The sequence below is a fragment of the Phascolarctos cinereus genome, unplaced genomic scaffold, assembly GCF_003287225.1.
Source record: "Phascolarctos cinereus isolate Bilbo 61053 unplaced genomic scaffold, phaCin_HiC Scaffold_1;HRSCAF=81, whole genome shotgun sequence".
Classification (NCBI taxonomy): Eukaryota; Metazoa; Chordata; class Mammalia; order Diprotodontia; family Phascolarctidae; genus Phascolarctos; species Phascolarctos cinereus.
In genome coordinates, this window is record NW_027555514.1 from 121,560,982 (window position 1) to 121,584,650 (window position 23,669).

General features: G+C 37.6%; 1 protein-coding gene across 3 annotated transcripts in view; it reads left to right on the forward strand.

Moving 5' to 3' along the window:
• The window catches only part of IQUB (IQ motif and ubiquitin domain containing), an 88,573-nt gene that overhangs the window by 6,337 nt on the left and 58,567 nt on the right, over positions 1-23,669 (forward strand). For 2 of the 3 annotated variants that reach the window (XM_020966395.2, XM_020966396.2), the window contains 5 exons: positions 4,413-4,876; positions 8,252-8,386; positions 19,402-19,566; positions 19,674-19,846; positions 20,139-20,294. In XM_020966395.2, the coding sequence (XP_020822054.1) occupies positions 4,413-4,876; positions 8,252-8,386; positions 19,402-19,566; positions 19,674-19,846; positions 20,139-20,294 (1,093 nt within the window). The remainder of the gene's footprint in view (positions 1-4,412; positions 4,877-8,251; positions 8,387-19,401; positions 19,567-19,673; positions 19,847-20,138; positions 20,295-23,669) is intronic. The other variant, XM_020966397.2, reaches the window with a different exon arrangement.

The following is a 23,669-nucleotide window of genomic DNA, read 5'->3' on the forward strand; positions in this document are numbered from 1 at the left end:
TTTAAAGAATTATTAGCTATTATAACCAAATGAAACATTGGTTTTAATCACTAATAATAAGAGAAATGCCAATCATACTGATTTTGAGGTTGTGCTTCTCACCGAGAAAACTAACAAAGATGGGAATAAATGGAAGTGGTCAACGTTGGAAGGACTACATAAACACAGGGATACTTACACATTGCTGGTGGAACTTTTAATTGGTCCAGTTGTTCTAGAAAGCAGTTTGGAAGTATGTTGAGAAGGTGATATTCCATTAAATTCATGAAGCACAAATCATTTATGTATTCCCTAACAGATGGGCATCGACTTTGTTTCCATTTCATTGCTCACTATAAAATGTGGCGCTATGGATATTTTCACATATATGGGGCCTTCCTTTTATTGTTGATTTCCTTGAGGTACGTGCCTACTAGTGGAATCCCTGAGACTGAGGATATGTATATGGACATACAGAAGTTCTAAAGCTTTAGCATTGGGTAAATGGCAAAGCCCAGGATGTTCTAACAAGACAGATGACAGTACTCAAGGGTCCAAAGGGCTTAGTTACAGAGTAGATGATAAGACTCAGTGGTCTTTTTTCTCACTTGGAATAGTTAGTGACTACCAAATCATTTGAGTGATATAGATAGCAATATTGCTTTTCCTGCTAGGGTCATGGGGGATGGTTAAAGATAAGGGAAGTGGAAAGGTTCCCCTATTGGTGGTTTTTCCCCTTTGGATGGCCCTCCTCTTCCCTCTCCTTGTTCTTATATATTAAACACTGTGTGTGTATGTATGCATATGTGTGTGCATATTTGACTCTCCTTTGCCAAGTTCAGATAAAATTGATCTCATGTGATTCCCCCTTCCCCTACTCCCTCCTCCGTCTTTTACGATACTGTAGCTATGGGAAGTAGGTTGTCCCTCCTCCTTTCTAATGTCTTCCTTACTATATTCACTTTTTAGTAATAGAATATTATTGCCCTTGAAGAAATGAGGAATATGGAGAATTCAGAGAAACTTGGGAACATTTGTATCAACATATCTTTTCAAAGTTGATTTTGATTGATATCTTTTGTTTTTATATCACCAACATTTCCCAATGCATCATTTCCCTCTGCCCACTAAGAGACCATCCTTATCACATAGAATTTTTTTTTAAAGAGGAAAAAATTCAATAAAATGAACAAATATATTGAAAGACTCTTACATTTCTAGTGTTCCACACCTATAGTTCCTCACCTCTTCAAAGAAGAGAAAGAAGTATCTTCCTAAAGCTCTTCTTTGAGACTTAGCTTAGTCATTATAATTTCATGGTATTCCCTTTCTTTTTAAAAAAATTATATTGACATTTCTTTTTTTTTTTTTTACATCACTGGAATTTTCCCCATCATACCTCTCGTCTCTTGAAGAGCCATTTCATATAATGAATATTTTAATTTTTATTAATTTTTTTTTTTAAAAATGGGATCTAACTTGTTTCAGTAGTTCAGCATAATGCATTTAAGAAAGGTTCCCAACAATCAAAAAGAATGTCAGCATCAAAATAATACATCCACATGAACCCAACCAACAACAGATCAAAGAAGAACCTTCAAACAAGGGGGTGGGTCATGTCTATTTATTTGTAGACATGGAGGGGTTTATAGTGACAATTCTGAACCATATTATTATTGCCAGAAATTTTAGAAGAGTTATACTTAAGGAAGCTGATTAGTTATTAATCAATGCAGATTATGCAACATAACAAATATTTTTAAAGAAAAAAGAAAAAAATTAATGAAGCCAGTCAATTTACGAAACAAGTCTGAAGGTATATGCAATGTTCTATATCTCTAGACCTCCTGCTTCTGTAAGAGTAGAGTTGGGATTATCTTCTCATTTCTCTTCTTTGAGATTATGCTTATTCTTTGTAACTTTGGATCATTGACTTGATTTTGTTGTTGTTGTTATTCATTGCAATACCTTGTTGTAGTTGTTGCGCATAATTTCTAGGCTTTGTTTATTTTACTCTGCATCATAATTCTTTCTGTGCTTTTCCGTATTCATCCTAGTTGTTTCACAGTAATATTCCATTATATTCATGTACTACAAATTGTTTAGCCATTCATTCCCTAAGCAATGAGATCTTCTCTGTTTCCAGTTCTTTGCTATTATAAAAAGTGGTGCTAGAAAATATTTTGGTGTAAATGGGATTTTTCTTTTTGTCATACTACCTTGGTGTATATACCTAGTGATGGAATCTCAGGGTTAGAATATGGACATTTTAGAAACTCTCTTAGCATAGTTCCAAATTTCTTTCCAGATTGGTTGGACTGATTTATAACTCTACCAACAGTGAATAAGTGTACCTGTCATTTTGTAGCCCATTCAATATTATTTCCATCTATTGCCATCTTTGCTAATTTGCTGAGTAGGAGGCAAAACCATGGTTGCTTAGATTTGCATTTCTCTTATTAGTAATTTGGAGCAATAGTTTATATGGTTATAATAGCTTGTTTGGTAATTCTTTATTCATGTTTTAACCATTATCTACTAGGGAACAGTGATCTTTCATATGTCTCTGATAGTTGCCTGTATATCTTGGATCTGATACTCTTATCAGAAATCTTTGCTATAAAATTTTTTCCCCAGTCATTAATTTCTTTTCTTTTCCTAGTTGCATTGATTTTGTTCATATAAAAGCTTTTCAGTGATCTATTTTATGTTTTGAAATTACACTTAATCTCTGGTTAAGAATTCACCCTTAGCCAATGGCTATAAAAGGTACTTGTAACCATTAATATTAAGTCTTATATCCATTTTGAATTTATTGTGGAATATAATTTAAAATGTATCAAATTTAATTGCTGCCAGACTGATTTCTAGTTTTCCTAGCAATTTTTGCTAAGTAGTGAGTTATTTGCTAGATAAATTTATGTTTTGGGATTAATTTTATAGTGTGTGGTAGCAGATCGGGGAGGAGTGTTGAATGAGCTGTTTAAAGATTAGAATACTCCAATGTTGTAATTCAGATTTACCTTGAAGGAATTTTCTTTTCCAGTGGATTCAAGTATACTTGCTCTACATTTAGTGCATAATTTTCTTCCTTCTCCTCCTTCTTCCTCTCTGGAAAAAGTGACCAATCTGTTGTTTTCCTGGTAATATGACCCTCAAGTATCAACAGGCATTTAATACGTGCCTATTATATGATAGTAGTCGTGTTAAATAATGAGGATATAAAGAGAAAAGCTAAACAGCCCACGTGCTCAGGGAATTGGAATTCTAGCAAGTGAAACAGTGTGTTCATATATAAGTACATACAGAATAGATGCAAAATTAACAGGGTGGTTTTGGGAAGTAGGACACTAGCAACTAGGGTTGGAGATGGGGGTGAGAATTAGAAATGAACTAATATAGAGCCAAATAACACCAGGAGGTATACTCTCAAGATGACTATAATGATGTAGTAAAGGATAACAACCTTTAAAGACTGCAGAACTCTGATGAGTACAGACACATTTTCAGACATGATCAATGATTTATTTTGCTAGACTGTACTTTCTTTCTTATAAAGCAGGGTTTTGGAGGGCATGGGAGCGAGGTGTCACTGATATACAAAAAAAGAAAGAATATCAGTAATACATTTAAAAAGAAAAAAAATTGGAGTTAAGAGAAACTGAGTAGTCCAATTTCCCCTTCATGGGCCTAACCTAACCTTTTCATGTTGTCTATGCTGGAAGGAAACATAACATCATATGTTAGAGCAAGTATAGGATTTGTCCACTCAATTCTCCCCTGAAATAAGAGAGGGAGTTTAATATTAAAATTAATGTATATTAAGAGATTTCCATTATCTTATGACTTTTTTTGTATTTAAATTAAACAGAGTAGAAATGTTAATAAAGCTTCTGGATAGTTGCCTTATAAAATGCATGACCAGGGAACTAAATAAATCAGTGAAAATATATCATCACTGCTGGGGGGAAAAACCCCCATAATTACTGCAAATGTTCTGTCTACTAATGTTGGTATAACTAAACTAGAAAAGTCCTATGAAAATTGTTGATCCAGAATTTTGGTTCCTCAGATGCTGAGGAAGCAGGCTTTTGGATTTTGCTGTCCAAAAACTCTGCTTAAGAGTTTGTTGCTGACTGAATTGAGAAGGGATTAGGAAGGTTTCCCTAATTATAATTGTCTCTATCAAGCTAGATTAGCATCTAGCAGTTCCTATTTATTTATGATTTGCATATTGCTTTTCTGGTCTTGCTCATTACTTTTACATTTCTTCTGCATATGACTGAACATTTTTATAAGTGATAGTGTGAAATTATGAAAATTCCTTGGTGAGAGCAAGTTAATTCTAAGAAAAATATATTGGTGATCATAATGCTATTATGTCTAGACACTCTTATAATTATGTAATAATTTATTTAATCTTTTAAATTCAGGAAAACAATGGATCAAGAAGAGGAGATTAATGATCAAATTGGAGTAGAATTAGCTGATACAAGAGAGACTGAGGCAACTGAAACAGTGAATGATGTGGTGACAGACGAGAACGAGGGACAGACCACGGGAGAGTCCAGGGAAGGGACCCAGCTGGATTTCAAAGAGCAGGGGGGCCCGGAGAAGCAAGAGTATGGCAGCGGCCCCCAGGAGGAAAGTATGGAGAGGGAGAAATCACTAGAAGCCCCCAACACAATGGGCAAAAAAGTGAGAATGTGGGAGACCTCACAGAGTACAGAGGATGGGCAACCCGAAAAGAGGGGAAAGCCGCCCTGGTGGAGTGCAAAACCGGCCAGGCCAATAGGAAGACAGTTATCACAGACTGATTTCCCCTCATCTTATTTAACCAAAATAAAGGCCATAAAGGAGGCTTTGAAGACGACAGTGGCAGACCTTTCAGCCACAGGTATTGCTTCATTTACAATTCACGGCTTCACCTATTTTTTGTGCCCTCCCTCCCCTCCCCTCCCACTCCTGTAGCCCAATTATTGACTAAGCCTGGGGTGACCACCAGCGGTAATGCTCCCTGGTAATTTTAAGAGTCTATCATAATCGAATGAAGGTTACATTCGTTCTTGAAGTTCAAAGTAATTGTCAATGCTTCGGGACAGGTTGATTTGTTTAAAAATCTTGAGGTTTGTTGAACAAATTATCGAGCCGCCATTGGGATTATTTTATATGCTAGCTAAGCAAGCAAGTCGTTTTAGCTGATAGAGTAAAAAGAGCACTGAACGTGGGTTGGGTACGGGCTTTACCACTTTCTAGGAATTGATTGGCTTTGGGCAAGTCATTTCCTTTCTCTGGGTTTCAGTATCCTCATCTGTACTTGGGCTAGATGATCTTTACTGTCCCTTTTAGCGCTAAATGTTATGATCCTTTGTGTTATGGAAGATCTTTTACTTGAAGCAGTGCAGACTCTTAGTTTTTGCAACAATTCGGAAGCAAAGAAGCTTAGATTTTACCTATTTCATAGTGTGTTGGCAGCAAAACCAGTTATATTATTGTGTGCCAATTTCATTATCTGATAAATGATGATAGTATTACTCACCTCACAAGAGTATCAAAAGAATTAATTAGATAATGTCTGAAAAGCTCTTTAAGCTCCCCAGAGAGAGGTATTATAAGTGTTAGACTAAATTAATCTTCAGTATGAAGACTTAGGTAGGGAACTCACTAGTCATCCTTAATGAAAAACCTTATGTTTCCATTCATTATACTTCCACCAGAAAATCTCCAAACTTCTTTTAACACTAAGATTTAAAAGTGATAGCAAGACTGAATTCTTTTCTCTTATCTATTGGATTAATTTCCATTTAACTCACCTTTCCTTTTCTGTTCTGGGGAACATGTCTGACCACTTTTAACCTATCTTTCCGTAATCTCTCTTGGGATTAACCTTATGATTGATTGCTCTCCTCTACTCTCAAGCATTAGTGCTCCTCTCTGTCTTTGTACTGAGACCAGAGCCTCTGCGTTCTTGTGACTGACCACAAGACCTCCTTTCTGACCTGGAATTGCAATGTAGAAATATTTGTGGGCAATAAAGTTGCCAATCAGTGCCGTTGCACCCAGTGTTCCCTGTCATCTCTTTTTGACCACTTGTCCAACCCCTCTGCTGTGTTTAGTCTGAGAGTTCTTAAAGCTGCTGCCACTGCCACTGTGATTGTAGGGGTCGCAGCTGCCTCCAAGGCACTGTGCTAACCCAGGTTTTATAGACTTCACTTGCCAATCTCCTAAATTGTCTTAGGCTGGAAAAATATCTCACTCTGACCTCTCACTGGCTCTGCCACTCCAAAATTTAACTTGGGGAGTTATTTTAAAGTTGTATGGAAGGAAGTATTGAGACAGTTGAGCTGGGTTGCTGCCTGTCCTCCACCAGAATAATTTCTTGATATTTCAAAATACTTCAGCTAAGCCCTTACACTTTTGTAGCAATATTCCCAAAGTCTCCAAAACCTAAGCAGCCATCAAACAAACAAAATGCTTCAAAAGCACATGGAGAGGTGTTAAAAGGAAAATCACGTTTCAGATCCCTTCTTCTTGGGAATATCACAGAAATGCAAATAGATTCATTGACTCTGATCTCTAGTTTAACAAACATATGTTTAAACAAACTCTTAAAAGCTAAAAACAGCCCCTTCATTCTTCAAATTTTATTTTGAGGAACATTTAAAAAATGTTGAAAATATTACCATGTAGTAATAATAATAATATTAAAAATAATAGCTAGCATTTATATAGTACCCGCTATGTGCCAGGCACTGTGCTAGCACTTTACAAATATTGTCTCATTTGATCCTCACAGCAACCTTGGGAGGTTGGTGCTATAGTTATCCCAGTTTTATAGATAAGAAATTGAAGCAGATAGTGATTAAGTAACTTGCCCAGGGTCATAAAACTAGTAAGTGTTTGAGGCTGACTTTGAACTCAGCTGTTCTTCACTCCAGCCCAGCACTCTGTCCACTGTGCCACCTAGCAGCCCCTTAATACTTGGGGAGGGGAGGGGCTTGGAGAAAATCACTTTTATTTGCCTATAATTATTAAAGTGCCATTCTGCTGTTTTCTAAAGCCTTGAAAGATAAAACCAAACTCATTTACTAATCTTCCTATATGGTTAAAAAAAACCAACCCAACAACAGAAGTAAACCTTGCAAGAATTTGTTATGTAAAGTGTTTTCATTCCTTTCTAGAGTTTATAAGTAAAGTCATTCATTAAATCTTGTCTTTTTCTAATTTATTAGAAGAAAAACCTTCCCTTCAGGCTCTGTTGAGTAGTGTGGCATGCATCTATCTATCTGTCTATCTATCTATCTATCTATCTATCTATCTATCTATCTATCTATCTATCTGTCTATCTATCAATCTATCATCATTATTAGGCAGCTACATGGCATAAATGGATTGAGTGCTGGATCTAGAGTACAAAAGACCTCAATTTAAATCCCACCTCAAGATGCTTATTAGGTGTGTGCCACTACTTAGCTTGTGCAGCTTCGGTTTCCTTATTTGTAAAATGGAGATGATAATCGCCTGTATTTCTCAGGGTTTTTGTGAAGATCAAATGAAATAACATATAAAATGCTTAACAAACCTTTTAGTGCTATATAAATGCTTGTGATTAATTTTATCAATAAAATATTCACTTTCATGAAGAAGTTTTCTCTTTTTAGACTTTCAAGATACTCACTTTAAGACTCACTGACATATTTGGAACTACAGGCATAAAGGAATTTTAAATTAGACTGATATTTTAAGGGAAGAGGAGGATGAAGGTAACAACAGATGCTTTTAAGGGATGACTTTTTCCATTGGGAGAATAAGTACCTAGATTTAATGCACTGTGTATTTGCCTCTCCTTTTGGAATTCTTTTCATATGTAGGGTTACCTCCTCCCTCCCCTGTCCTTGTAACTCTGTTTCCAGTGCTGATTCTCCTAAATGCTTCATTTAAAGAATATTTCCTGTAACTGGATAAATCATATAAATCAGGAGTTGGCAATCTTTACCCTAACAGTTCTTACACCTTTTCTTTCTGTTGTGTTAGGAATGGAAGAGACGAGGTGAACATTTTTGCGAACATGGAGTTTCAGGGATGAGTGGATGTCTTATGTCAATTCTCAGAGTCAGTGAAAACTGGTGGCAGTTCTCCTAAGTGGCAGAGATAGAGGGGATGGCAATAGCAACTTGGATAAAATCATTCCCTGTGTGCCATCTTTGAAATGGACTGAACTTTGCTGGCCTCTGGTATGAAGGGATAAATTATTTTTTTCCTCTTTCTGCAGTAAAAGTTACGCTTATTCCTGTGGACCAGATAGTTACAATTAGTTTTAAAATTGGTGTCTTCTCAAAACAACTCAAGGAACACTTTTCACAGCTCTTAAATATACCATCTAAATATCTACAATTGACGTACCAGGGTAAGTTCTGCGAACTAATGAAATTTATCTAGATTTGCCGTGTTTAAAAAAATCAGGGTTTGTTAGTTTTAGAATTAGATTTAAAGTTACTTATTAGTAAAATGATAACGTTTTAGATCATTAATATATGTTACCTTTGTTTTTGTTTTGTTTTTAATGGGGCAGTGGGGTTAAGTGTTTTAATGGGGTGATGGAGTTAAATGACTTGCCCAGGGTCACACAGCTAGTGAATTTTTGTGTCTGAGTTCGGATTTGAACTCAGGCCCTCCTGACTCCAAGTCTGGAGCCCTATCCACTGTGCCACCTAACTGCCCCTATACGTTATCTTTGTCAATGTCACTGTTATTTTCAGAGTATTAGGTCTGCTTAGATTCTGCCGAAGGAATGGGGAAACAAATATTGAAGTTATACTAGATATCTGTGACACTGAATCTGAAACTTTGCAAACATACTTAAGGACACTAAAATAACTAAGGAACATTTTCATAAGGCTGTGTCTAATTGGTGCCATTAATTCAAGTATTTTGGTTAAATTAAAAAAAATTTTCATCTATAAACTTCCAACAAAAAACATTTTCAGGAGAATGTGAACTTTTTTGTGTGCATCTACTATACTAAAAAGATTGCTTCAGATACCCAAATCTTTGGTCTCAGTATAAGCATTGGAGCCTTGGAATTCAACTTAGGACTTTTTAAAATTGAGCACTTCAGTTTTTGAGCACTTAGCACTTTTGGAGCAAAATAACTGTATTCAAACAGCCAATTCCATATCCTAGCCGTCAGATTTCCAGTAGGAGCGTAAGAAAGGTAGTAACAAGCTAGTTCATTGTACGTACATCCTAAATTAATCAGTATTTATTGAATGCCATGTGTCCAGTACTGTAATAAGAAGGGAAGGAAATAAGCATTTATGCAATAGCACCTACTATGTGCCAGTCACTATGCCAAGCACTTTACAAGTGTTATCTTATTTGCTCCTCATCACAACCCTGCGAAGTAGGTGCTGCTATTATCCAAATTTTATAGTTGAGGAAACTGAGGCAGACAAAAGTTAAGTGACTTGCTCAAGGTTACTCAGCTAGTAAATACCTGAGGCTAAATTTGAACCTTTGTCTTCTTGACTTCAGGCCCAGTGTCTATCTGTTGTGCTACCTAGCTGCTTCTAGTAAGAACTGTGGGATTCATATCTTTTATAATATAGTTTATAATATAGTTGAGGAGGAGAAGAAACCCAGGAAAGAATAGCCAGAAGAAAAGAGATATTATAAATAGAGTGCATAGTCAAGTGTTAAATGCTGCAGAAATATAAGGTAGGTTAGACTGCGAAAGAATTATCATATTTGATAAGGAGGGCTTTGGCAAGCTTTTGAAAGAAATGTCATTAGATTGATGATTCCAGGAGCCAGACTGAAGAAGGCTCAGAAGGGAATGGATGGATACAAAGTGAAAGCATCAGGTAGAGACCACATGTTCCAGTAGTTTGATAGTAAGAAGGAGAATAATTAATTATGGAACTGTAGATTTAGAGCTGAAAGGGACCTTAGAAGCCATTAAGTCCAGTGTTTTTATTTTATAGATGAGAAAACTGAGGCACAGAGAAGTTAAATGACTTACTGTCAAATGGCTATTAAGTGTCCCAGGGAAGATTGCAACTGAAGTCTGATTCTAAGCCCTGAGTTGATCTTACTGTGCCACCCCGCTGCCTCTAGATTAGTCAGATTTTTTTTTGGGGGGTGGATGGGGTTGAGTTTTAGTCCTGTGATATCATTTTAAAATAAATTTTTATTAATATCTTTTGTTTATTATATCATCTGAGTTATCCCAAGTATGCCTCCCTTAACCCTTCCTAGAGAGCGTTCCCTTCTAAGAAACAGTATTTTTTACAGAGAAAAACTCCTACCACAACTGATAAAAAATATGAAAGTCTTTAAACATGTTCTGTATGTAATATCTGTGGACCTCAGAACTCCACAAATAGGTAGGTTGGGTGTGTCCTCTCATTTTTCATCGTTTGAATCCTGCTTGATCTTTAAATTACATTTACTTTTGATTTTTGGTGTGAAGTTTTTCCATTTTACCATATATGTTGTTGTGGTTACTGTGTCTATTGTTTTTCCAGTTCATTCTACATCAGTTCATATAGATTTTTCTGTGCTTCTCTATATTCATCATACACGTAATTTCTTACGACACAGTAATATTCTGTTACATTCATGTATCACAGTTTGTTTAGCCTTTCCCCAATTGATGGACATCTACTTTGTTGCCAATTCTTAACTCTCCCAAAATATTCCTATAAATATTTTAGAGTATATGAGGACTTCTTATTGATGGCTTCCTTGAGGCATAAGCCCATTAATGAAGTCTCTGATTTAAGGAGTATGGACACTTTAGTTACTTTATTTGCACAATTCCAAATTACTTTCCAAAATGGTTGGGCTATTTCACAGCTCCACCAACACCATTGTATTGGTGTGCCTGTCGTTTCCCAGCTCCTCCAACATTGACTATTGCCATTTTTTGTCTTCTTTGACAATTTTCAGGGTGTGAGGTAAAACCTCAGAGTTGTTTTGATTTGTCATTTCTCTCATTAGTTTTCTGGTACCTCCTTTCATGTGGTTGTCAATACTTTGCAATTCTTCTTTTGAGAACTTCATATCCTTTGACCACATATCTATTAGAGAATGGTTATTAGTCATAATTATGTAGTTAATATATTTTGGATACCAAATCCTTATAAAAAAATTTGATACAAAACAAAATGTTTCACATTTAGTCACTTTCTTTCTTTTCCTTGGTGTGTTAATTTTGTCTTTGCATAAGCTTTTCAGTTTCAAGAAATCAAAATTATCTATTTTATCTTTGGTAATTGCCTCTATCTCTTGTTTGGCTAAGACTGTGTTTCCTATACATAACTATGGTCTGTTTTTCTTCTAAATTTTTAAATTATGATCTTTAATATTAAGGTTGCATATTCATTTAGAATGTATTGTAGACTATGGTAGAAGGTATTGGTCTAAGACTAATTTCCCCCAGACTGTTTTCTAGTTTGCCTAGCACATTTTATCAAGCAAGGATTTTTTTTTTAGTAGGTAATTTATGGTTTTGGCTTTATCAAACACTGGGTTTCTGTTTGTCTTTTTTTTTGTTTATGTTTGAGCTCAGATTTGCAGGGTAGGTCATCCTGGGCTGCATCCTGAGTTCCATTGCTCATACCTTTTTACATTTTCCAATGGCTGCAGAATGGTCTTGTGTTATTTTGAATTTTTTTTCCTTTGTATTTGAAGGTCTTTCTCCAATTTGCTTGTACAAGTTGTTGTTTCTGAATTGAATTGTTAAATTTAACTCTATGTATTTTGCAGTTTGCTGCCTTGGATTTTTTTTGAAAGTGATCTTTGAATTCTTTTAATTGGTGTTTAATTTTCTGTGTTTAAAAAGTTTTGGGTATTTCTCTTGTATTGTTTCTTGCATTATGTTGTTCAAGTTTTTTTTTTTTGTCATGTTTTTCTGGGAGACCTGGGTTGTCTCTATCCATCCTGTCTTCCAGACCAGTATATTTTCTTGGATTGTTGTTGTTCAGTCATTTCAGTCATTTCTGACTTGTTGTGACACTGTTTAGGGTTTTCTTGACACAGACACTGGAGTGGTTTGCCATTTCCTTCTCCAGCTCATTTTACAGGTGAGGAACTGAGGCAAACAGGGTTAAATGACTTGCCCAGGGTCACCCAGCTAGTAAGAGTCTGAGGCCAGATTTGGTCTTCCTGACTCCAGACCTGGCACTTATTCACTGTGCCACCAAGTTTCCCATTATGAGGATATTTTCTTTTAATGTTATTGTTTTTTGCTTCACTTCTAGATTATCCTTGGCAAGACTTGCTATCACAAATTTAAGTTTTTCTATTCTGTTCTTTATTTTTGCTGTGCAGGGCATTAAATCTGCCCTCATAATTCTCATTTCTCTTTTGAACCACTCAGGAACAGTGTGTTGTGGTTCTGTGTTCTCAAATTTCACAGAGTCCTCTGTTTCGCCAAGTGCTGTATCATTTTATTTTGTTTTTCATTATTTATTCATAGATGCCTGAACTCGTTTACTAGATCTGGAGACCATATTTGCTTCTGCTGTTAATATTTTCCCTGATGATTTATCTGCTTGTGTTCAAGGTCTTTGAGATTTCTTGTTCCTGAGGTCTTTGGTAATTTCAATCTTTAAAAAATTTTTCCCCCGACTTTCTCCTATTCATTTTCTGTCTTCCTTCTGATAGTGGTTTCCTGGGGGACTAGATCTTAAAGCGTTTCAGCCTCCTTTTACACCGGGCAGTTTGCTGTTTATCAGCCTAGGTCTCTCCCCCAAATGACTTTTGAGTTGTCAGAACTGGTCTCAGCTGGATGCTATGTTCTTTCCCTGAGACTTAGTGGAGTGCTGCACAGCCCAATCACATACAGTGCCCTGTCCTGGTTTCTTGTACTGTTCTTAGTTTTCTGGCCTGGCACTGGCAGTTCAGAGGTCTGCCACACTGGCACTATGGGGTTGTCGCCCACAACAAGCTTTAGTTCCTGAAGGGCTATGGCTACACTAGCTGTCTCTTTCAGCCCAGGCAAGCTTCTGTCACCTAGAGCTGGAGTCTCTATAACACTGGAAAGAGAGAGGAGGCAAACTGGGGTCTAGGGGTATAATTTTATAGTATGCCTGTGTCAGGTCCTTGGGACTGTTAGTTCATCTTTGCTGCTGATAGTATGGGAGATATAAGATGGTTGCTGAGTGATCTAAGGGTCAGTTAGCATCACTTCATGGGTTTTTGTGGGGGGGGGTTTGGCCTTCTTTTGGATTCTAGGTGTCCTAGACAATGGAACCAGCTAGAGTTAACTTTATCTTTAGTGCATAATTTCTCTTTTAGAGAAGTTTGAGAAGTCATGCAGATCAGAAAAAATATCTAGTCCTCCATCTTGTTGCTCATGTGACTTGGAAGTCCCCCCATGAGCCTCCCTGATCTAGGCCACTACTCTAAGCTACTAGAATTAGTAGGACAAAGAAAGTTTGTTTGTTTCTTTTTTTTTTCCATAAAGATAGGGATGTCTCTGCATGTATAAAAGGACCATCCTTCGTTCTCAAAGAGGACCAATGGTGTCACGAGGGTAATGTCTTGACTTGTGCGTGAATTGGGTTTAAGTGAGGCAGAGCTGTGCAAAGGTGTCAGCCTCACTCTCTCCTCTAGAGTCATCAGAGTTCAGTGGCAAGACGTAAGTCAAGAAAAAAAAGTAAATTGTAGTGGCAGTTGGTGATTCCCTATAGAGGGGAACTCAAGCAGCTGTTTATCAACCTGAGAGCAGTAGTGTATATCTATCTATCTATCTATCTATCTATCTATCTATCTATCTATCTATCTATCTATCTGTCTGTCTGTCTGTCTGTCTGTCTGTCTGTCTATCTATCTATCTATCTATCTATCTACAGACCTCTCTTGTCTTTCTGGGACCTATATCCAGGATATAAAAGGGAATCCCCAAAGATTTATCAGAATATCTGATATCTACCTTATGGCGATTCATGTGGCACAAATGATGCTGCTAAAAGGAATCTAAAAATATTGCCAAAGTTTTGGACCAGAAATTAAAGAATATGGCTGTGGACACAGGTTGTATTTTCTTCACTGTTACCTATTGAAGGCAAAGGATACAGAAGAGAAAAAGTGATTTGGGAAGTGAGCAGAAGTTAAGCAGGTGGTACCTGAGAATGAGATTTGAACTACTAGATCATGGTTAAAAATCTAGATTTTATGGATTCCTGGCCAGGGATGGAGTACATCTGACAAAAGCTAGTAAGTATGATTTTTGACTTTCTTCCAAGTCTAAATCAAAGGGGTTTTAAATGAAAAAAAGGATCAAGAAAAGAGAATATTGCTTGTGTGTTTCCCCTAAGCTAGATACCTTAGAGAGTAGCTGTATTGAAGAAATACTAACAATTGAGACACCCAGAGGTTCATAGGACATAGAACCCAAGAAAGGTGGCAGTAGTAAAACCGCTAGACTCAAATGTCTAAATCCAAATGACTGAAGTTAGTCAGTAAACAAGATGAAATGGGGTTCTAATACAAGGAGGCAAATTTGACCTCACAGGTATCACTGAAACCTGGTAGGATAAAACTGATGACTGGAATTTGGTTCTTCTGTATGAGAATGCCTAATTCAAGACAAAATGTGAAAGGCAGGGGTGGGATAGGATTGTATATTGACAAAGTATGCTTATGTAAGGAAATCCAGGAATTAGAAGGGGGAGCAATTGGGTGAAGGTCAATAGAGGGAGAAATAGCAGTGATTTCGTCCTGAGAGTAATATTATAAATAACCTGTACAGAAAGAAGAAATAGAAGAGTTGGAGAAACAGATCACAAGTTTGGCACAGAAGAATAATAATTCAGTGATAGAATATATCTCTTGTCCAGACATCTGCTGGAGCGTTGTCTTTGCCAAATGCAGAGCAACGGACAACTGCTTGATTTGCCTTAATGATAATTTCATCCTGTAAGGGGTGGAGGAAACATCAAGGGAAAATTGTATTCTGATTCTTCTGAATCTGATTCTTACCAGTAAGGAGAAATGAGTTGCTAGGATGGAAATGCAAGGACTTGTTGGGGAGAATGGACTTCTCTCCATATTAGAGCTTGTGGTGACAAGAAAGCCAGGTATAGTCTCATGGGCACCCTAGATTTGGGAAGTCATATTTCAGAGAGTTCGGAAGAAGGGTTGATAGGAACCTATCCACTAAAATTCTCATGGGAAACCAGCTCGAGAAGGTTGGGAAATTCTCAAGACTGAAAATTTTGAAGATAGAAAGGGAAACATTTTCAATGGGGAATAAAAATGGGAGTTGTCTAGAGAGACCAATTTAGGTGCATGGTGAACTCAACAAACAATTTAGATTTAAGAAAGAGCTATATAAAAGATGAAAATGAGGCTAAGTAACAGATGATGAATATAAGAGGTCCTATAAAAATAGTCAGTAAATGCTAAAGCTCAGAATGATCTGAGACTAGTGAAGGAAGTTAAATATACTTTTTTTTTTTTGTGAGGCATTTGGGGTTAAGTGACTTGCCCAGAGTCACACAGCTAGTGAGCATTATGTGTCTGAAGCTGCATTTGAACTCAGGTCCTCCTGACTCCAGGGTCGGTGCTCTATCCACTCTGCCACCTCGCTACCCCTAAATATACTTTTAAAAGCTTATTTTTAGCTAATCATTTCAGTGAGAGTGAGTTCACTTCTCACAAGGCAGCCCATTCCGTTTTCTGACAACTCCAACTTTTAGGAAGTTTTTCTTTCTGTTGATTTGAAGTTTAGTACCCTGCAGTTATACTAAACAAAACAAATCCGTCTTCCATATTACAGTCCTTGAAATAACTGAAAATAGATCTCATATATACCTATCCCTCCCTTCTTCCCCCAAGACTTTTCTTTAGGCTAAACATACCCAGTTCCTCTAGTTAATCCTCATACAGTATAATTTTGGATTCTTGCACCATCCTGGACCTCTTAAAAGAGACTACACGGAAATAAGCATAATATTTTAGTCATGCTCTCGAAAATATACTGTATTTCTGTTAACGCAACCTAAGATAACTCACTTTTTTGGACAGCCATATCACATTTCTGCCTCATATTCAGCTTGGAGCCAACTAAAATTTTTACATCTTTCCCCAATTATCTTTAATTTGACTTTCCTAACCATTCTTGTATGTTTTCTAATTTAAAATCTTCCCTGACAGAGAAGCCCGAAGCACCTGTTACTGAACATCTTGCTTAGTTGTACTTCTTGCTTCAGCAGAATGTTATATTTGTTTTCTTTATCTGATGATTTTTAAAATTTTTCAGTCTTCATCCCTCTCGACTTGTTTGCTGAGTTTGACAGAGATGCCCACCTACTCCTTCGAGATACTCTGTCCCAGGTGTATTTTTGACAGGGCTCATTCCTGGTTCTCCTCCTTCTTCTCAGTGGTCTTTGCTGGTTCATCATTCATATCCTGCCCCCTCACTGTGGCTCCTCCTCTCTGTTCCCCTCCCCTCACTTCACCTCTCCTCCCTTGGTGACCTGGCTCCTGTGGCTTGAACTATTGTCACGAATGCAGATGACTCACAGATTTATCTTTCCAGCTGCAGTGTCCCCCCAAGAGCTTCAGTCCCGCATTACCAGTTTACCTATTGGACGTTTCAAACTGGTTGCACCTGGAGACATCTCAAACTTAGTATGTCAGAAACAGAGCTATGACATTTGCCCATTAAGCCCACCCTCTTTCCAAATGTCTGTCTTTATGTTGAAGGCACCACCATCCTCCCAATTTCCCAGGTTCAGTAGTCTCTGCGTTATTCTTGACTCCTCCTTCTTCCTCACCCCATATAGCCAATCATTTGTCAAGTTTTACTGTTTCTATCTTGCATGTGTCCCTCTCTGTCAACCCCCACTGCCAACATGTTAGTTCAGGACTTCAGCATCCTTTGCCTGACTTGTTGCAATGTCTTTTTATTTGGTTTTAGCTTCAAGTCTCTCCCTGTTCTGGGCCTACCTCCACATAGCCACCTAAGTTATTTTCCTTTAGCACACTTCTGACTGCTTACCTACTCAATAAACTTCAGTGGTTCACTGTTGCCTCTAAGATCAAATATAAACTTCTCCTTTTAACTTTTAAAGTCTTTTATACCCTAATGCCAACCTCTCTTAGCAGCCTCCTTGTTCTTTTAGCCACTGCTAGCTCAGCTCTGTAGTCAGATCTGCCTTCTGTCCTCTGTCACCATGCCTTTACCCTGGTCATCCTCCCGCCCTGGAATGCACTTCTTTTTTGCTTCCACTTAATAGAATCTCTCATCCTTTTTATAATGAATTTTCCTTCAGTACTCAGTTAAAGTAGCACCTTCTACATGAAATCTTTCCTGATCTTCCCAGCTACTAGTGCTTTCTGTTCCAAACAACTTGTACTTCACAACTATGTTCTTATTTGTATTGATTCTCTATGTATTTATTCAATAATACACTTTTTTATTTATTTAAATTTGTTTTTTTCATTTAGCAAGGATTTATGTTCTTTCCCATCTCACCAACCCTTACTGGGTAGGGGATGGGGCTTGGGGAGGAGGAAGAAAAGCAAAATCCTTGTAATGAATGCGCATTATAAAAACAATTTGCCACATTCATATACAGTAATTTGTTCAGCCATTCACCAATTGATGGGTACTTCTTTAGTTCTTGTCAGCTCAAAAATATTTTTGTACATATACGTCTGTTAGTCATGAGAACAAAACCCCTAATCTGAAATAGTTTTAGAAATTTGGTCATTTGGCAGAGGAGAGAAGTAGGCAGAAGCAGGGATGTCTTCCTCTCTACTCTTTGGGAAGTTTCCACTGTATAGGGTTCAGACAAGAGTATCAGAACAAACTGCCAGTACAAGCAAAGCAGTTAAGCAAGGTTGAAGAGGGTGCAGTTCCCAGACGTGAGGCCTTGAGGCTGCAGGTCTCCCACCCCTGAATCCTGTGCCACGCATAGTGGTCAGTGCTGGATAGGAAAGAAGGTAAAAAATAGGCTCTGCTCTCAAGGAGCTCCCGATGTTATGAGGGAGACAACATGTAAGTAAGCATATGCAGGCGAGATGTAGATGGGATGAATTGTAGATAATATAAGATGGCAGGCACTGAGATTTGGGAGAACTGGATGAGGGTTTCTTGTAGGAGGTGAGACATTAGCTGAGGCTTGAAGGAAGCCATGGAAGTCAGGAGGCAGAGTTGAGGAAGGACAGAGTTCCAGGTGTGGGGGACAGCCCAGGAAAATGCCCATAGTTGGGAGATGGAGTGTCCTGGACAAGGAGCAGCAAGGAGGCAGGTGTCGCTAGATTGCCAAGTATGGGGAAGCAGTCAATAAACATTTATTAAGAGTCTTCTGTGTGTCTGGCACTGTTCTAAGGGCGGGGGATGCAGATGTGAAAAAGAAAGATGTCCCTGGATGGCAGAATAGGTGGAGGAGAATGAAGTCTAAAGAGGCTGGAAAGGGTGATACTTAAAAGCTAACTTCCTTTGTGATCTCTCTCTCTTCTTTCACCTCAGATCCTAGGTTTATAGATAAAGTGTTATCTTGTGATTTTTTCCCTTACTTTAACTGTAACATTAGCCCTAGTGAAAGCAAGTTAAATTAGTTACATAAATATAGTTATCCAGCTCTGAGATTCTATGATTCTATAAATAGAGCTTGTTCCTGAACCAATTCAACTAAAATTTATTATGTGCCTACTGTGTACAAGTCTTTGGATATCAAAAGACTCTGCCTTCAATAAGCTTATGTTCCACTGAGGCAGAGATTTCTTATAGACTTTTTGCTCAGGGAGCGTGGGCAAGTTTAGCCTGACAGAGCCAAGTGGTTCTGTAAAGTACTGAAGTTTTGGAGATGGGAAAGCCAGTCGGTTTTTGATAGAGTGTCCTAGATGGAGCCTTTATACCAAATTGAGTATTTTGGGCAATCAATGCCTCTAATAAAATTATAGCCATTTTTGGACATGAAGCATGATTTTATTATTTTAAGTGATCATTACAGTTCACAATTGTTTTATCTTTGATTATATGACATTCTGTTCATCATAAAATTATATTCTGATTGTCTAGAGTCTTTGTTTTCCACAAATCAGAAGATGGAGGGGTTTTCTGAAGGAAGATAGGACAGACAGCCAAAGCCTGGAAGGATGTGACAGTAGGGAATGACTTAATACGGATGTTTCATGATAATATATTAATGATAGCATTGTGAAATCCTGTTTGAAACAACCTTATGTGGGGTATTCTTGTACAGACTACTTTACCATCATTAATTTTATGGTGCAGTTTCCAGAAATGTATTATAAGAAAAAGTGAGGACTGCTTGCTTTTGTGTTTGATCTTTAAATAGCACAATATAATTCCACAGTCAGCTGTAAGCACTTCCTATGCCCATAACAAAAACTTTATACATTTCTATTCTTTATCACACTTACAATCTGTTCTCTTTTAAGGGAGAGCTCTGAAAAATTCTGAAACCTTAATGAACCTTGGAGTTAATCCAGAAGACATTGTAAAATTGGAATTATATTCCTCAAATCCAACTCATTTTCCAATCAAAGCAGTGTTTCGAAAAATGCAGGGTATTCGTGATATCATAACTGTCAGAGTGCAATGTGGTAATTAATTTGATTTTCTTTCAATGTGTTTTGCAGTCCTTTAAAAATGCCACATTTAAACTCACTATTGTGAATTGTTTATCCACCCTTGGTTTTCACCTGTATAGGTGCTAAAATGTACCAAGATGTAACGGTTGAGATTGAAAGAATTGACTTCCACAAACCATTTCTGGGTGGATTCAGACATAAAATAACAGGAACAGAATATCATAATGCAGGGACACAAACAGCACCCAAAAAACTACCTATAAAAACGAACATCTTTTCTAGAGAGACCCAGGTAAGGTTTGTGATTTTCCATGTGATTCTCTAGGTTATTAGTAGAACCAAATACATTGTTACATGACTGTCAGAAACTAAATTGATAGAAATAATTATGTGTGAAGAGCATAATAATCAGAAACAAATAAAAACTGAAAGGTAAATAGTATGGAACAAAACTTTGTTTAGTTTAGTATGTTAATATGTATCAGACAATAATTTTAACTCAATTAAAATATCCTTAGTAAATAGAATATCTTAGGGTTTCAACCTTCTAGTTAATTTTAACGTAGTATATGTTTTTATTTCAGACGGTCACCGAGAGAAAAAAGCTCGTAGCGACTATGAGTAGAACATCTACACAGATGACTAAAATTGGCGTGTATGTGTCCAATATGACTGATAAACTGATAACTCCGGGGAAGTATTTTACAGCGGCTCAATATCACGCACAAAGGTTGGCAGCGGTAAGCCCTTCGTGTTCACGTGGCTGGGCACTGAAAATGCTAGATTATCTGCTTCTTGTTTCCTGTGGAGTGCCTTATGGCATCCCTGAGGTTGGACCCTCCTGAGCTGGCTTCCTGAGATCCCCAGTACTCTTTGGATCTGCATTCACTAAAACCGTTCTGTAGGTCATAAGCCCCCCTCCACGTGCTTACCATTGCTAACCGGCCACAGGATACAGTTAGTTCAAAGCCGAGCCATATAATGAAATGGTATAGTAAGGAAAGGAGCAGTAAGAGGTTTCCCCCGTAAACCTAAAGTACATTCTGTCACAAATTCATACGCTTAGTGGGAGGATTGGATAGGTGTGGCTGGAGCATAGACGTGGAGGGTAATAAGTTTCAGGAGCATGTGTGGCCAGGCCATGCTCATGGAAGGGCAGCTTCGATCTGGTGCTGCAGAACGGCTGACATTTTCCGGGGATGTCACTGCACTGCTGCTGCTGAGCCTGGTGCCTGTTCATCTGCAGTAGAAATGTCGTCTCCACCAGCTGCTTCTCTGCTGGACAAGTAGTCTTGACTGTTTGCTGCTCTGGAGGCTGATTAGCTGAATGCTGCCCTGCTGGACTAACCGCTGGATTAGCTGGCAGAGATTGTGTTGGATGCTGCCTGGCACAACCACACTGGTCAGTAGGAGTAGAATTTCACCATTTCCAGCATCTGATTTCAACTGAAATGCTTGGCTGTATCATTGTCTTTTTCTTTTCTTCTTTTTTTTTTTTAAAGGCAATTTGGGGTTAAGTGACTTGCCCAGGGTCACACAGCTAGTAAGTGTCAAGTGTTTGGTCTGAGGCCGGATTTGAACTCAGGTCCTCCTGACTTCAGGGCTGGTGCTCTATCCACTGCGCCACCTAGCTGCCCCTGTTTTTTTCTCATGTAAAGAATGAGTACTTCACAGCACTTTTGTTAAACAATCAGAGGCTTTTTAGGAAAGCAGCAGTCCTCAGTCATAGAGACACCTGGCTTGTTAGTGACCTGGCTTGTCCCCTTCAGAGTCTTAGCTGTGAATGAGGCTTCTCATTAAATTCTTTATTTGCAAGTTTTTGATAGCTTTTTTAAAAAAATCACCTTCATTTGTGAATATGTTCTTCCCTTTCCCCTGCCCAGCATGCCATACTTGGTAGCATAGTCCTCTGCCATAGAAATGAAACTGTAAATTGGTACAGTCTTTTTGAAAAGCAATAATACCATTATAAGAAGTGCAGAATTCCTTATCCAGTGATTTCACTACTACCTACCCTAAAGAAGTTTTTGACAATAATAAGGGAAATATTTATGTAAAATATTCACAATAGCATTATTAGCAATAGCAAAAAACTGGAAATAACATGTGTCCAACTGTTATAATTGTTAAACAACTTATGGCATATTAACATAATGAGATAGTATTATTCCAAAAGAAATGACAAATATGAAGAAAATAAAGACATGACAAGATTGAAGAAAGCAGTCAGTATATTAATTATAAGCATATGACCATATAATAGATTGCTAACAAAATTTGGGAAATGTAACAGAAGAAAAAAAGTTCAGGAGGACATATGGAAACAAAACAAGATTTTTAAATTTCAGTCTTCACAGAATCACAGAATTTCAATATTGGAATGGATCTCAGGAGCCTTCTAGCCCAAGCTTTACCTGAAAAAGAATCTTCACTTTAGCTTTTCAGATAATAGGTTATCCATCCTCTACTTGAGGACCAACAGTAAGGGGGAGGGACTCACTATTTATGGAAGCAACACGTTCCACTTTTGGTTGGTCATCAAATCTAAATTTGTCTCTTTGTAAATGCTACCCTTTGCTCCAGTTCTGCCACACAAAACCAATCTGATTCCTCTGCAGTGCACCCTTTCAGTACTTGAACACAAGCTATCATGTCCTCTGTGAGTCTTCTCTTTGGCAGGTCATCATCCTAACTTAGTTATGTGGCATGAACTTGTCTTTCACGATTGTGTTTTCCCTCCTCTGAACATTCTCCAGTTTATCAGTCTTCATTTTAAACCATGACACCTACAACTGAGCCCAGTGTACCATATGTAAGGCAGAATACAGAGATACTATCATCATCTGTTAGAGGCTTTTCCTCCCTTAACTCAGCCCAAGATTAAGGCTACCATAGCGTAATGTTGACTTATAATGAGCTCACAGTCTATTAAAAGCCCCAGATCTTTTTCAGGAATTGCCATATAACCATGTCTCTCTCATCTTGTACTTGTGAAGATGATTTTTTGAACTAAAGTATAAGACTTTGTATTTAGCCCTATTAAATTTTATCTGATTGGGTCTAGCTCAGCAATCTCTCTTGAAAGGATCTTTTTAGATTCTGACTGTTATCTAGTGGGTTAGCTATCCCTCCCAGCTTTATATAATTTGCAGATTTGCTAAGTGTGCCATCTAAGACTTTGTCCAAATCATTGATGGAAATGTTAAAACAGTGTACAGCCAAGCATAGATCCCTGGGGCACTCTATTGTAGACCTTATTTTGCCGTTAATCACTATTTGAGTTTGGATAACCAACCAGCTCTTTTTTTTTTTAAAGAAAAATTCCATTCAATTCTTTTTTCTGTTTCAAATTCTTTCCCTTCCACCCACCCTTCCCTCACCTATTGAAAAGGCAAGAGAAACAAACTCATTGCAAATATATACAGTCAAGCAAAACAAATTCCCACATTACTTACGTCCTTCCCTCTCCAAAAAAAGAAGGAAATATGCATTAATCAGTACTCTGAATATATCAGCTCTCTACCTGGAGGTAGATAGCATGTTTCATCTTTAGTCCTTTGGAATTGTGGTTGGTCATTGTGTTTATAGAGTTCTCAAGTCTTTTTTTATGTAACTTTTGAAACATTTTTCCAATTACATATGAAAATCTTAACATTCATTTTTAAAAATTTTGAGTTCCAAATTCTCTCCCTCCTTCTTTCTTTACCCCCCTCCCCCCCACTGAGAAAGCAAGCAATTTGATATAGGTTATACACATGTGGTCTTGCAACACTTATTTCCGTATTAGTCATGTTGTGAAAGAAAACACAGATTAAAAAACCCCAAGAAAAATAAAGAAAGTTAAAAAAAGTATAATTTGATTTGCATTTAGACTGTATTGGTTCTTTCTCTGGAGGTGGTGGCTAACATTTTTCGCCACGAGTTCTTCAGAATTGTGGTAGATCGATGTATTACTGAGCATACCTAATCAGGGGTGGGGAACCTGTGGCCTCGGGGCCACATGTGGCCATCTAGGTCTTCAAGTGTGGCCCTTTGACTGAATCCACACTTGAGGACCTAGAGGGCCTCATGGCCCTGAGGCTACAGGTTCCCCACCCCTGACCTAAATCATTTAC